The following is a 14763-nucleotide window of genomic DNA, read 5'->3' on the forward strand; positions in this document are numbered from 1 at the left end:
GGAGAGTAAGAGGAGGAGGATGTAGAAGAGAGATGGCCACACAGGGAACAAGCAAGGTCAAGATAGGACAGGGCACGACAGGACAAGCTCGAGAGGAACAAGAAAGAGGCTCCTCTCTCGCTCTCTCGCTCTCTTTCTCCTGGGGTTGGTTGATGAGGAACAAGAAGTGGAGGACGCGAATGGATTGGATGGATGCATGGGCGAAAAAGCTGGGATCCCGGAGGTCAGGTAGGTTGCAGGGGGCAGCGAGTACCTGTCTCGCGCAGCTTGGGCAACGGGTGACCACAGGGAACCAGGCAGGGGGATCCCGGTCGGATTTAGGACGCTTCCGGCTAGATCAGAAGCCTCTTGTGTTGACGGCGAGGCACGCTAGCAGTTTTCTGACATGGGGAGAACTGGACTTGTCGAGTTGAGGAGCTTTGCCGAGTGTGGACGGGCAGAGAGAGCAAGATATTATCACAGCCCTCTCTGCATCGGCATGGCCTGTCTCCGAGGGGGTGTTGATTAACCTCTTGGTCATCGTCTAGTATCTCGGAGAGAGAAAGAATCAAGACAAGCTCCGTGTTAGGAGGGCACACGACGGTAGTGGCAGCGGTGGCGGCAGCGGGAGGACCGTGGTACTGGATCCAATTCCACGGATGGGAATGGGGGCCACTCGCTCGCTGTTTACTGCTTGACCTTAACTCCAGCTCACTGCATTGCATCACATTCATGGTTGCTTACCTGGGTACTCACCCAGGTCCAGTTCCGAGCCGGCCGTGGATATAAGAGTAAAACACACACAAATGACACGGGATTGAGGTTACAATGGCTGGGAAGGATTCGGGATATCCATTCCTCAGCCTCCAGGAGCAAGGGCAGAGCTAACATGGAACGACACATCTCTTGTGATGGAGTAGGTAGAATCCTACACTACAGCACCTCATCCTCCACCGGCATATGCCTTCGACATTCTGCTGCTCCGATGCGGCGCCATTGGCCCTCAGCTCCAAGGGGGCTTTTACAAAGGTCCAGGCCCAGACCCGGACCCAGGCAAGCCTCAAGCAAGCCCAAGCCTTTGTGCGCTCCCCATCAGTCCATGCGCGGGCGCGTTATTCGCAGCGGGCGATGAGGCTAGCTCCGGCCCGTGTGCAAAGACCACCTACCTCTACCTCTTGGTGTGTGTGGTAATTGCTCGAGAGGGCCGAGGGCGATGAGCGAGCGGGCGATGCGATACGATGTCCGATACGCGTCATTAGTTAGGAGTTCCAATATTATCGCCGGAGTACCTAACGGATAATACCTACCCTCCACTACCTATCAAGGACCCATGCCGAGGTTGCCCTGCATTGTGTGTTTTGCATCTTGCCTGCTGTCAGGACATGGCTCCAGCTGTCAGTACAACCTCCCATCAGACTTCCGAGTGGGCGATGGATGGGCTGTGCAACCTTCTTACAGCACCAACACAAAAAAACCCGCTTGTTCTTCGGGATCGCAATTCCTCAGTACCACTTTTTTTTTTTCTTGCCTTTCCGTGAAACCCCATGGAAGCTCAGAGAGACGCCATAAAGAGTTCCAGCCAAGCCTAGAAGTCTCAAGAAACTTAACCTCCCCACCGCCTCTTCCGGCGAACATTTCGCTGTTCTTCTCTGGTGTTTCCTTCACGAGCAGTCGACAACTCCAGCGCAACAAGTCACCCCCTTGGCGTTATCCCCCCCAGGCCATACTTGAAGCGGCCAAGCGAACGTCGAGGAAATCTCCACTCTTGGCCAGGAGATGGCCTGTTCGCCATCTGCTGGGACCCTGCAGGCCCGGCCCAGGCCTGAACCTCCACTGCCCAGTCCTCCGTCCCCCATCATTCCACAGCAGCGGAGGCGGTGCGAGGAGACAGTGGAGAGGGAGGGGGGGGACAGGGAACGGACAGTCGGTTCAATTCAGCAGGACTTGATTCAGGCTCTCGCCCAGCTCGGGCCCACAATGAGTCGTTGAAGAGGTCCAGACACGAGGCGCCGCCCGCTGGAGACTGTAGTGGAGGGGACGAGACAAATTCAGGTGACGGGCACGTCCGGGAGGAACAAGATAGGAAAGTCAATGGAAGCAATTATGGGCCGTGGAAGTGCCACGTACAGCTCCCGCCTTCTCGGCCAACTTCTGTGCCTCTGTTGTGCTGGCATTGTCACCGTTGGTGTTGCTGCTGCAGTTGCAGTTGCAGTAGTTAGTTGGCCGACTCTCGCTCTCTCCCTCTTGTCTCTTCTCCCGTCTCCATCTAAGCCATGTCCACCCTGTCGGGACAGGGCACAGTTGCAGTCGGAGCATTGCCGTATCCTCCAGGTTCGCAGACGCAACGCAAGAGCAGAATCTGCAACTCGCTCGCCTCGCTTGTCTTGCCGTCCTGGACCGACCGGGCTCATCCAGCGGCCCGTCCCCTCTATACCGAGGTAGCAAGCAATACCTTTGCAAAGATGGCAACTGTAGTCTGTACTGGACTGTTCATTTCAGCTGCACAGAGCTAGCGCCGGGAGCGGTAGCGGTAGCTCAGCTCACCACCAGCTTGGCCTGTCGTCTCGAAACGAGGCTTCAACTCAAATCTCGACAAAGCCATCGCCTCATCCGATGCATCCATCCCATTGCAATCGTCCAGAACCCTTCCAGATTCCCGTCATTCCTCCGCCGCCGCCAAAACCCTAATGCTAAATGCTGATGCTGATGTGATCCTATGGATGGATTTGAGGCTACCACCCCCCTCCAAATCTCGGCAGTTTGCCTTGCGTGGATTGGACTGGATTGGATCCAGTTGCGATGGATTGCACAGCCCAGCCCAGCACCTCGGGAACGTTCCCAAGAACCCGCTCCAGTGCATCTCATCCATCTCCATCTCCGACAGAGGTTCCATTCGAGGTTCCGTTGGGTTGGTTCGTTCGTTTCCCATCCATGCTCTTTGGGCACCCAAGATGCCGCTGCAGATGACGCCGCTCGCATCCCATTCGCAGAGCCGGGTCAGGCCTCAAAAGGTAAAAAGAGGGTTTTGTCTCCTTTGACTCGCAAAAACTTCTGTGCGCAAGTTGATTCCCCGTCCCCTGGGCTGGGCTGGGCCGTCTTCAGCCCCTTGTCCTGTCACCACTCGGCCCGCTGCCGCGGGTGCTCCCCCGGGCCGCTGGTTTGGCGTTCCATCCGTCCATCCATCATTCAGCGTCATCTGCCGGTTGGGTTGGTTCCTGGACTGGCCCCCGTGGTTCCCCGATCATGACCCGGGAGAGGAGTTGTTTGCTCGGACGGTGATGCATCATGCAGGAGGTTGCATTCCCCGACGCCGTTCTACTGCTGGCTAACGTGCCCTAAGGATGCGGGTTCCTGGGCCCTGACTACTAGGTACGTGTGTATATGTGCCTTGTATTAATCCCCGTTGTTCTACCATTCGTGCGGCTTGTGGTGCCCTTGCATCCGCGCAGCTTGGTGATTGGTAGGGGTTCCAGGGGACCGTCTACAACAAGCAGATCCGTTCCCTCGAGTAAAACGCCCATATCGTCGGCATCATAATTTTCATGTCTCTTCAAAAAGTCATCATGTCTATATGCGTACTATCTGTGGCTCGCACGTCTAGTGTCAATGCCCCAACTCGCCGGTCCTGCCAAGGTCTAAGCGAAATACTACCTTGTGCCTTGGCCGGCTTCAACTCTGTCTATCTAGGTATCTATTTATGAGAAGCAAGAAAAGAAACTGACTCTCACCGCCATGTATGGTATCTATTCTTCAATCCTTCAAAGGCCCCAACAACCAGATTCTTGGCCGTCCTTCTGCGGCCTTGTCTTTAAGCAGCCATATGAAATTCCCCGCCGCCATTATGCACCCCTCTGTGGAAACTTGTTGTCTCCTCCCCATTCTGGATCCTATCACGGCATCCGTTCAAGTCCTCCTTCTTCTGCACGTCTTGCTGTACGTCTTGTAGCTTCGTATCTTGCGCCTTGGGTGGCTCATCTCTCGTCCAACATGCATCGTTTGTCATCATCTTTCCGTCCCTCACCACGGGGAATGGGGCGAGGGCTTGGCTGATGTCTCCCCACCACGACTCGCCGAACTGGGTGAACCAGTCTACTGTTATCTTGAGCCCCTCATGGATAGAAACCTTCTGTTCCCAGCCAAGCCGGCGCAGTTTGGTGTCATCCACTGCATACCGCCGGTCGTTGAATGGCCGGTCCCGCGTGTGCTTGATCCACTTGCGGAGCTGCTCGGGGGTGTCGTGTGGGATGCTCATTCGGTCAAGAAGCAACCCGCAGAGCTCGAGGTTGGAAACCTCGTCGCATGAGCCGATGTTATACACCTGGCCGACTTGTCCCTTGTGGAGAATGGTATCAAAAGCATCAGCCGCGTCGCCAGCGTACAAGTACCGTCGAGTGGGAGTGCCGTCTCCATGCAGAACGAGCGGTCTTCTGCGGTTGAGGAGGCAGGTAAACTTGGGAATAATTTCTGTGACGAATTAGAACCCGAGCGGACACCACGAGCCCTACTGATCTCGGACTTACTCTCTGGATACTGATGAGGTCCATAAACATTGTTGCTGCGTACAATTATGGCTGGCAGCTTGAAGCTCTTCTGGTATGACTGAACCAACATCTCTGCAGCTGCCTTGCTAGCAGCATACGGGTTCGTAGGGGCAAGAGAACTGGTCTCAAGCAGACCATCCTCTCCCTCTTCGACCTCGCCGTAAACTTCATCAGTCGACACGTTGATGAAACGTCGGATGCCGACCTTTCTCGCGCTCTCAAGTAAAACATGAGTCCCATAAACGTTGGTGTAAGTAAAGTCATATGACTGGCCAAAGCTCAAGTCGACATGAGATTGTGCAGCAAAGTGCAGGACTGTGTCAATGCTATAACGCTCCATACAATCAACAACCTCGGTGGGATTAGTAATATCGCCATGATAGAAGTTGAAGTTGGGCTTGTCATTGAGCACGCGAGTGTTGTTGAGCGTAGAGCAGTAATCTAGCTTGTCGAATGAGACAATATTGTATGCATGTGGGTATGCAAGCACAAGGTGGCGGACGACCCAGCAAGCACTTTGCGATAGGCGCAGGCAATGGTCAGCATATGTTGAATACCAGACATTGCAGTGGAGAAGAAGAGGCTGAAGGGCGGTTCGCTGGGGTTTACTCACATAAAGCCAGCGCCGCCTGTGATCATGATGTTTCTGACATCAGGACGAGGTTCAAACTTGGTAGTACCGGCGAGGACGGGCGCCCTCTTCCAGATGTCAACATGCCTGCATTGACCGTTGACCTTGGTTGCATGAGACGAGCCGTTGACGCCGCCGTTAGCCAAAGGCGGGTCGTTGCAGGCCGTCATTTCGCGAGGAGTTAGGTTGGCGAGGGGAGGGACAAAATAGTCAAGTCGCTATAGTGTTTCTGGCGCAGAACAGCTCGGCTGTCGCGTCATGAATGACCGGGTCAGGGGTAAGACCCCGTAGGATTCAGATTGAGAGAGTGTGTGCGCTTCCGGCGGACGTTAATGAGCGTTGAGGAGGCGGCTTGAGGTCAAAGAGGCAAATCTCGCAGCATCTGATCACACAAACTCTCCAGCAACAACGAGACAGCAGCACCGCCTCATCCCACTGTTAGCCGTAGGTAGTCGCACATGGCGGATAAATTGACCTCAGACAAAACGGCTGTTCCTTGAAGTGGCCGGTGAGATGTGGCGTCAATTCAGCCCCTGGTTCCCGTGTTCATGGAGGCGCCACAATCGGCCTGGGGGTCTCTGTTTAGTCACCCTTGGCGCCGAAACAAAATCTAACGGTGTGTAACTCCTGCATAATAATAAGCAGGCACAATTCAATTCATGGAGCAACAGAGCTTGTCCCTGACTATTATGTGCATTCCCTGTTTTAAAGGCCAAGATGTCGTTGCGTTGACCTACCGCAAAGCAAGCACAGATACGGTTAAATACGGTGACGTAGACGTAACCGTTGACGTAGGAATTGAAACAGATGCGAGTAACGTTACTTTTCCTGCATCTACAAGGGAGGTAGTACCAGATGCTGCCCAGCAAATATCAGCAACTCCATGCCAAGTTGTCTTCCATGGATCCGTTGTCAAGTATGGACAGATGTGTTTAAAAGCCTGCATTTCAACAGTCATTGAAACACAGGGCTGCATCTGAACCGAGGCCAGCCGTCAGGAATTCATCTCCGTGCTCTCTAGCCCCCTATTAGAACCCATGAGAATCCTCGAGGCAGCAATACCATGTTCAATAGTCAACTGCCTGCCGGTGATAGGCCATGATGGCCGTGAACGCGGCGAAACTCGACCATCGCGAGCGACCTCTGATTCATCGAATGTTTCTCACCTCATGGGCCAGATCCCAACGTAACTTTGACGGGCAGCGGCGGTGAATTGTCGGTATCCGACAGCCGTCTACAGCAAGGTTCGAGTTGACCGCGGAGGACATGTCCTCAAACGGCTACACCGACCGGGGTGTGTTCAGTCCAGTCACCCCGGATCCCCTCCCGTTCGCAGGCCCTCCGAGGTGACTTGACGAAGGCTCACTCGCTCGCTCCTACATGCTAGCGAGGATCCCATCGGTACCTGGCGCGGAGTCGACGCCAGCGAGGGGGCCTTGCTAGATATGATGCCGATGGCATCCACTCCTTCGGGGGGCTTCATTCCGGCCTTGATGCCCGATTCTCTTTGTTTGCTTTGCGAGATCTTACAAAGAAGACCAAGGAAGGGGACTAGGCGAGTAAACTTTGCAACGGTTTGCAAGACAGTCTTATCGTGATAAAGCTCAGGAGAGTAGACGTTTTAGTGATCATTACAGACCCCCTTCCGGATAGCACTCTAATGACAGTGATAAGCATCGAAGCTAGGATGAAGGAAATTGTCTTGATTGGCGTAATCGTATATTAATTGGGACTAGACATAGGTTAGCCGTGGGAGGGACTAATGTGAATATTCGTGAACTTGATGTTGAACGGAACTAGGGGGTTTCAGCCCAGACCACTCAGATTGAGCTCCCGTGAGAACCAGAAAACACCTGCCAGCATATTGTTGCACTCCTAAGTGCTGAACTAACGTCTGCTCGTTGCAGCCTACCATTGGCGACGACCTCGACTTGTAGGAGACTTGGAACTTATTGAAGCAAGACCGGGAACTCACAAATTGTTGGACTGCTGTGCGTCTCAACGCCAAGTTAAATATCCATTGTTTAGGGTAACAAGGTAGGAACCCTGGGCATTGTTCCGCTTCCTGCCTGTTGGGTCCATTACACGACAGTTCCTGCCTCACCACGCCGTTCCTGGATTGAGAGGCATTCCCACGACAATCTTTATTTTTCTCTCGAAAGCAGCGAAAAGAACCAATCTCTGGATACGCTAATCTTTCACTAAGCGTGTCATTACCCAGTTGCTCCATGACAAGCCAAGCAATGGCACAGTTCGACCATCCTGATGTTAAAACACCGCCTGCTTTAGCCAAGACGAGTCTCACCGGCGGAAACCAGCTTCAACGTGGTTCTTTGCCTGTGGCCCAGGTTTCGCTCAGAGGCGGCCCAAAACAAGCAATTTGGATCTCCGGTCTTTGGATAATCATCAACACGATGGCTACGGTTGGAATTGTAACTATTATTATCCCACGAGTTGAGAGTTCACTAACAACAACTAGGTCTTTACCAACAAGGCCATATTCTCTGATCGTACTCTTCGACGTTGTCAATTCTCGTTCGCATCGTTTCATTTCCTTGTAACATGGCTTACCCTGCATGTCTTGTCAAAATCTCCTCTGAGTCTCTTTGCCCCTCGCCGAGCAGCCACGAGACAGATGATACCCTTGGCCATGGCAATGTGCTTCAATGTCATCCTCCCCAATATGTCCCTGGCCTACTCATCGGTAATGTTCTATCAGCTTGCCCGCATCCTGGTGACACCAGCTGTCGCTCTCATGAATCTCTTGCTCTACAGAGAAATATTACCGTTACCAGCGGTGTTCGCTCTCATCCCGGTCTGCGTTGGAGTAGGACTGTTTATTTACTCTGATTCATCAAGAACGGTTGATGGAGTAGTCAGCCAGACATCTACACTGGGCGTTGTATTTGCATTTACAGGTGTTTTCGCGTCGGCTCTTTACACCATTTGGATTGCGAGTTATCATCGGAAGCTTCAAATGTCGAGCATGCAACTCTTATATAACCAAGCCCCAATCGCCTCCTTATTGCTTCTCTACGTCATTCCATTCCTCGATGTATTTCCAGATCAGAGGACAGTCCCCATCCATCGATGGCTCATGATAGTCTTGGTAAGGACCTGTTTGTTCTGGTCATCATCCAGCTAACCAGGATACAGTCCGGAGTCCTTGCTTCCCTGATCAACATTTCTCAGTTCTACATCGTTGCGCAGACAGGCCCTGTGTCTAGTACTGTAGTTGGCCATGTCAAGACTTGTACCATCGTGGCACTGGGTTGGGCCCTATCAGGGAGAGACATCAATGAAAAGAGTGTGGCGGGAGTGTTCATAGCCGTGGGAGGCATCATTCTGTGGGTTTAATCCGCATGCCTCAGATCCTTCTGAGATTAAACTAATTGATGTGAAGGTACTCGGCGGTGATGCTCAGAGCCAAAGCTTGAGAGTCCATGGTCAGAGACGTGGCACAAAGGCCAAGGTGATGTGAGCGAAATCCTTGTCTAGGTGTGGATGCGGTCACAAGTGAAGCTCAGATAGAAACAAACGCGTGGAATTTTGACATCTAATGCCCTTCTCTAGGGTATAATATTGGCAAACCCAAGTTAGACTCCTTGCCCGAGACCCGTCAAATGATTAAAGGTTGAATCTCTTGCGATCCTTCTCCATCTTGGCCTTCCACTCCCACTGCGTCGCATCGTCGCCCTCACTACCTGCTCGTCCAATACCCTTGTCGACTCTCCTCAGCTTGAGCGTGAATCGAGGGCCTAGCTCTTGCAAGCCGGCGCGGATGTTCTCAACACCCTTGATCTCCTTTCCATCTGCGCCGACGATGCTCTTCTCGGTCTGTCGCTTATCTCGGAAGACATAACGATGCCTCCGCACAAAGATGTAGTCTCGCTGGTTGTGCAGGGTGACGACCTGGCGGCCTTGGAACTCTGGCCTAGGGGGGAACATAGTCTGGAAAAGCTTGGCCGTCAAAAGACCCAGTGGCGTCTTGAAGTTGTTGAGGAGAAGCTCGGGGTAGTGGTTGGTAGGGTTTCCGTGGCCGGGGAGCTTCTTGCCCTCGATCCAGTTGGTGATGGAGAAGTGAAAGGTTGGGCCTGTGGGGAGGTGCACGACTGAAAGACCTGTGGGCTTCTTGGAGTCCTCCTTGAGGAGGACCACGGCCGTGTACTCGCGGTTCGAGGCGTACTTGCAGATCTCGCGGAGGGAGTACTTGTGGCCGTACCGGTGGGCGGACCGGGGGATGTAGTTGCTGTTGGGGAAGAGGCCACAGAGGAGATGGGCCTCTTCGTGGATGGTCGAGTTGAGGGATGTGGTGATGAGGATCTTAGGCTCGGGAGCGGGGATATCGGTGAAGAGAGAGGGGAACTTGAGGGCGAGTGATGACGGCGTCAAATCGAGGTTGGTGCTTGTTGTAGACGGGGCGATGCTGTTGTCTCGTCTCGCTCGTTTCTCGCGCTTCTTCTCCAGGGCAGCTTGACGCTCCTCATCCATCTCCTCATCCGAAGCCAGCATGCTGTCAACATCGTCGTCGTCATCATCCTCCTGCATCTCGGCCTCGTGAGCAGCCTGCTCCGCCGCCTCGGCCTCCTCGATGCGCCGGCGCTTCAGCTTCTCCAGATCCACCTGCGCGCCGAGGCTGTCATCATCGACATCATCCCACACTCGCTTCTGGTCGATCGTAACGGGCTTGCGCTTGGCCAGACGGGCGGCCTTGAGCTCGGGATCCTTGGCCTCCTCCCTCCTGCGACGGTGCCGCTCCTCGTGCCTCTCCTTGTCCCTGTGCTTCTTGTGCTGAACGAAGAGCTCTCTTCGCTTAATCTTGTTGGCAGACTTGAGCGCCTGCACCGGCGGCTTTGTGAAACCCATCGCTATGGGATTGCAATGGGGGCGATTGGGTTGATGATGGAAATGGCCAAGCTGGTCGCAACTGAAGCCAGCGGCTGGGAAATTTTGGGTGGAGGGGCATGAAAGTCCGGCAGAATTCTGAACTTTTTTTTAATCTTTGGCGGTGAGAGGAGAATCGCATCATTCTATTGGCCCAACCTTGGGAATCTCCACTAAAAAGATCTCATCGACTTTTGGAAGGAGACAAGATTGAGAGAGCAGAGAAAACCTCAGACAGGCGACCTTTACACTACATCTGGTAATCACAGCTAGTACCATGGCGCCAAACGGCTCAAAACGAAGAAAGCTGGCCCATGACTCCTCGGACGATGAGTCTGGGACCCAGTCCTCCTCCAAGAACGCCCAGAAATCCTTCTTCAAGCACGCCTCAAACTGGAACCTCGAACAGGACTACGAGTCGCGCCCGCGCAAGGGCAAGAAGCAAAAGGAGAGCAACAAGCTGCCCATCAAAACGGCCGACGGAAGGATTGAGCATGCGCAGGGTGATGACGAAGACGATGCGGCGTCAATTGAGAGCGACACCGAGTGGCTAGAGGGCCGTGAGGATGAGTTTGAGGAGTGGGAGCCGGAACCGGACGAGGTCGTGAAGGAGCCCGAGGTCCCCGAGTCGCAGCAGATCTTGGAGGCGCAGGAGGAGCTGGCAAAGATAGCCATGGCTGTCAATGAGAACCCGGAGGAGCATGTCGGCGCATTCAAGGCCCTCGCCAAGATTGGACGCTCCAAGATCATTGCCATCCAGATGCTCGCCCTGGTCACCCAAATGTCTGTCTACAAGGATGTTATCCCCGGATACCGGATACGCCCGGCGAACGAGGACGCCCCTAAGGAGAAGCTATCGAAGGAGGTGCGGACCCTGAGGCAGTACGAGCAGGCCTTGGTCTCGGGTTATCAGGCCTACATCAAGGAGCTCGCCCGGTGCTCCAAGCTGGAGATCAAGGCTGCTCCTGGTGGGCAAAGCCTCGCAAACGTCGCTGTTACTTGCGCTTGTACTCTTCTTACATCGGTACCGCACTTCAACTTCCGTGCGGATCTGATCAAGATCCTCGTCAACAAGCTCAGCAGGCGCAAGATCAATCAGGACGGTGTCAAGTGTCTGCAGGCATTTGAGACGCTTTTCAAAGATGACGAGGAGGGACGGCCTACCCAGGAGGCAGTGTCCCTGCTCTCAAAGATGATGAAGGCCCGCGACTTCCAGGTCGACGAGAGCGTAGTCAACCTCTTCCTGTCCCTCCGCCTCCTCTCCGAGTTCTCCGGCAAGGCCTCCCAAGACTTTGTGGAGCAGGACGATTCCGCCCAGGCAAAGAAGAAGAAGCGCGAGTTCCGGACCAAGCGCCGGCGCAAGGAGCTCAAGGAGCAAAAGGCGTTGGACAAGGACATGGCCAACGCCGATGCGCTGGTCAGCCACGAGGAGCGCGACCGCATGCAGTCCGAGACCCTCAAGCTAGTCTTTGCGACATACTTCCGTATCCTCAAGCTTCGTCTGCCGCACCTCATGGGTGCTGTCCTCGAGGGTCTCGCCAAGTATGCTCATCTCATCAACCAGGACTTCTTTGGTGATTTGCTCGAGGCCCTCAAGGATCTCATCCGACACAGCGAGGAGGACTCGGAGGTGGATCCTGCTGCTGAGGGAGAGAATGAGGAAGAGGATGAAGAAGGCGACGTCCCTGTCCGCAACCTCACCCGTGAAGCCCTTCTCTGCACCGTCACTGCATACGCCCTCCTCGCCGGCCAAGACGCCCATAACGCTCGCAACGACCTCCATCTCGACCTCTCCTTCTTCACCACCCACCTCTTCAAGTCCCTCCTCTCCCTCTCCACCAACCCGGACCTCGAGTTGACCCGCCCTGCCACATCATCCGCCTCGGCCACCACCAAGATCAACGTCCAGACCACGACGGTCCTCCTCCTCCGCTCGCTGACTGGCATTCTCCTTCCCTCGTGGAATATCCGTTCTGTCCCGCCTTTGAGGCTCGCCGCCTTTACGAAGCAGCTCATGACGGCCGCGCTGCAGCTACCGGACAAGTCCTGCCAGGCGGTGCTTGTGCTGCTGAGCGACGTGGCGCACACGCACAGCAAGAAGGTACGCAGTCTGTGGGATACCGAGGAGCGCAAGGGTGATGGTCGATACAACCCCGTGAGTGATAGTGTTGAAGGGAGCAATCCCTTCACGGCGACTGTGTGGGAGGGTGAGCTGTTAAGGAAGCACTTCTCGCCCAAGGTCAGGGAGGGCGTGAAGCTTTTGGAAAAGGGTATGTCTGGGTAGATTCATAATTTCATAGATAGCCAAATATTAGCGCCAACGAGATTATTCGGTACATCTTGTATAGGTGACCGCCTCAAGTCCTGTTTGTTCGTGAAGCAGTTAAGCTAGATATCTCAACGAGCTCTACTATTTCGCATCACAAGCCAAAAGTAGAAAATGATGATACATAATATCAACAAGAGTCTCCTCACATGATTACATACACTTAGCAAAGCCCCATCTTTCGTCCAGCTGCCTGTATCCGCACTCATCTGACGTCCAAACCGGCACTAATATGCCTTCACCAGCCTTGATCTTGTCCGTCATCCCCCTGACGCACACGTCCCATCTTCATCCGCTCCTTTGATCTCTCCATGCCCTTGATCCATCAGGTTAAACAGCCACTTTGTTCAACTTGACATCTCCAAGAGTCATCTCGCTTCCAAATGCCAATTAGGAAGCCCACATCGAGGACTTGAGGCCTTGAGTTTTCCGGGGGGCCTTCTGCTTCTCAACAGGCGCGGCGGTCTTGTTCTCGCTAGCTTGGCTTGACTGACTTGGGCCAGGCGTCATTGGCATCGCAGGGAACTGCATGGGCGAAGCATGAAGGTCATGGGGCGTATCGAGGTGAGGTTGCATCAATACATGACCATTCGTAGGTCCTGGGATAAGGAGACCGTTAGTAATTCGAACAGGAGTTATGGTGACGAGGTGTCCAGCGAATGAAGGACTGCCATGAGGATTCTGGACAACAAGGTACCGAGAATGGCTTTGATGGGATGCCGCCTCTTCATGAATCTCTGTGTCGAGTTTTGCGGCAAATGGGTTGGCCGTGGGCGTGCTTGGGGGGAACCCTGGAGGACTCATAGGAGAATCCAGGGGAACCGCCCGGGATTCTGGCACGAACCCTGGAGCTTGAGGACGAAGATTCGAGATATTAGTTGGTTCACCGGGTTTATTCTCACCTCGAGTCTGATCTCGTGAGGTTGCAAGCTCATGTGAGGTCTGCTTGATTGCTGAAGACCCCTCAGCCGGTCCGCGCCTGTTCTCCTGAAGAGGTGGGACAATGTTCTTTCGCACTTTCTGGACTGAAATTCCATTCGCAGTTTCAGTTGGCGCAAGTGGAGACTTTGAAACCTCCTCAGTGTAAGGAGTGCTGGGCTTCTGGTCCGGGGATATCATGATCAGGTCCTCGTCGTCTGCCTTTGGAAGATTTGGTACATCTTTTCTGGAAGGCGCTGCCTTGGACCTTTCAATGATTTCTCCTTCCTCCTCACCTTCCTCTTCGTCAGAAGAATCGTTGTAGGAGGCTGCCCAAGTGCTAGCAATGTTGTTGTTTTGAAGGCTCTTAGGGACAATGGCTGGAGTCTGTGCTGGGGCTGCACACATAGGCCTGTTGGCGTTGGGCTGGCTACTCTCAGTGCCCTTGTCCATTGTGGTCTCTGCTTGAATGTCTACCATGCGGCCTTCATCAGCTCGAGCTGGGGCGATAGTGCGGTTCTCGTTGCCCGAGATATTAGTCCCGTTCTGTCGCTGAGCAACGTTGTTGACTGGTGTACTGGTCAAACTGGGGGGCAAGACTGCCATAGCGCTTTGGTTGGGAGGTTCTTGAGGTTGGTGTGCTGCCGGTAGATGAGCTTTTCTGCTTAGATCACAGAACAGAGTCGTTGCATGTGTACTTACCCGATGCTGGCTGTGGTGCCGGTTCTCGACGGTTTAGAAAGTCCATGGGAGAAGATCCCAAGATATGACCAGAAGGACGTCTCACGTTACCAGAGACTAGAGTGTCTGTGTAGCTGCGCCGGCTTGGAGGAGGAATGTTAGAGATTACCGTACGAGGGGGAGGAGGAGGAGGGCTGTAGTTGTACTTCTCTGTTGGCGTGTCAGTCTATGCCCACCCGATGAAATAGTCTTGACTTACCCCGAGGCGCTCCGTTTTCAAAGTCATTACCGCGTCTCTGTCTGCTGCCACCACCACCGCCGCCGCCGCCTCTGGGCTGGCTAGAATTACCAAACGACATGGCCAGCTCCCTGGCAGCTGCCAGCTTTTCGGGATCATTGTAGCCCGCGCCACTCATGATCACTCGATCAAGTCCAGTATCAAGGTGAGTTCTGGGCTTGATAATGACGTCCTGTGAAAAGAAGGTCAGATCGTCCAACCCTGGAATCTGGACGAAGGTCGCTGTAGGAGGGTACGGCTACACTACGGCGGCGAAGCTTCGAACTGATCTCGGAGAACGTACAGGGAAAGAGCCAGAAGCTTCTTAACGGACGAGAGAGCAAAGCTTCCACGGTCGCAGAAGAATTCTGGAGTGTTGAGGAGGGATGCAGAGCAGGGACCGGTCCTGAGGCGTCCGCTATCAGCTGAAGGAAAGAAATGAAGAGCTGGAGGGGCGAGATCTTTTGGCAGTGACTCGTCTTGCAGCTGAGGTATTGTTTCTGCCGAAGAGCACCAGAAAAGGCGT

The 14763-nt window shown here is 54.1% G+C and overlaps 4 protein-coding genes and 1 pseudogene across 5 annotated transcripts, besides 1 other annotated feature; 2 read left to right on the forward strand and 3 right to left on the reverse strand.

Moving 5' to 3' along the window:
- Positions 1-3787: 3787 nt before the first annotated feature.
- On the reverse strand, positions 3788-5321 carry NCS54_01044500 (Hypothetical protein; the record flags this gene model as incomplete). Its single annotated transcript, XM_053155753.1, has 3 exons — positions 3788-4443; positions 4500-5035; positions 5134-5321. 3 exons carry the CDS (start codon positions 5319-5321, stop codon positions 3788-3790), a joined length of 1380 nt encoding a protein of 459 aa, XP_053011728.1.
- A 2121-nt stretch (positions 5322-7442) lies between these two features.
- Positions 7443-8508, forward strand: NCS54_01044600 (annotated as a pseudogene). Its single transcript has 3 exons — positions 7443-7583; positions 7631-8260; positions 8308-8508.
- Positions 7443-8508: a sequence feature.
- Positions 8509-8778: 270 nt separating this feature from the next.
- NCS54_01044700 (Hypothetical protein) lies at positions 8779-10083 on the reverse strand (the record flags this gene model as incomplete). Its single annotated transcript, XM_053155754.1, has 1 exon — positions 8779-10083. The coding sequence occupies exon 1, from the start codon at positions 10015-10017 to the stop codon at positions 8779-8781; it is 1239 nt and encodes a 412-aa protein (XP_053011729.1). The 5' UTR covers positions 10018-10083.
- A 190-nt stretch (positions 10084-10273) lies between these two features.
- Positions 10274-12319, forward strand: NCS54_01044800 (Nucleolar complex-associated protein 3; the record flags this gene model as incomplete). Its single annotated transcript, XM_053155755.1, has 1 exon — positions 10274-12319. Exon 1 carries the CDS (start codon positions 10313-10315, stop codon positions 12317-12319), a length of 2007 nt encoding a protein of 668 aa, XP_053011730.1. The 5' UTR covers positions 10274-10312.
- A 432-nt stretch (positions 12320-12751) lies between these two features.
- On the reverse strand, positions 12752-14376 carry NCS54_01044900 (Hypothetical protein; the record flags this gene model as incomplete). Its single annotated transcript, XM_053155756.1, has 3 exons — positions 12752-13935; positions 13982-14170; positions 14220-14376. 3 exons carry the CDS (start codon positions 14374-14376, stop codon positions 12752-12754), a joined length of 1530 nt encoding a protein of 509 aa, XP_053011731.1.
- Positions 14377-14763: the final 387 nt, after the last annotated feature.

Source organism: Fusarium falciforme, chromosome 8 (assembly GCF_026873545.1).
Source record: "Fusarium falciforme chromosome 8, complete sequence".
NCBI lineage: Eukaryota > Fungi > Ascomycota > Sordariomycetes > Hypocreales > Nectriaceae > Fusarium > Fusarium falciforme.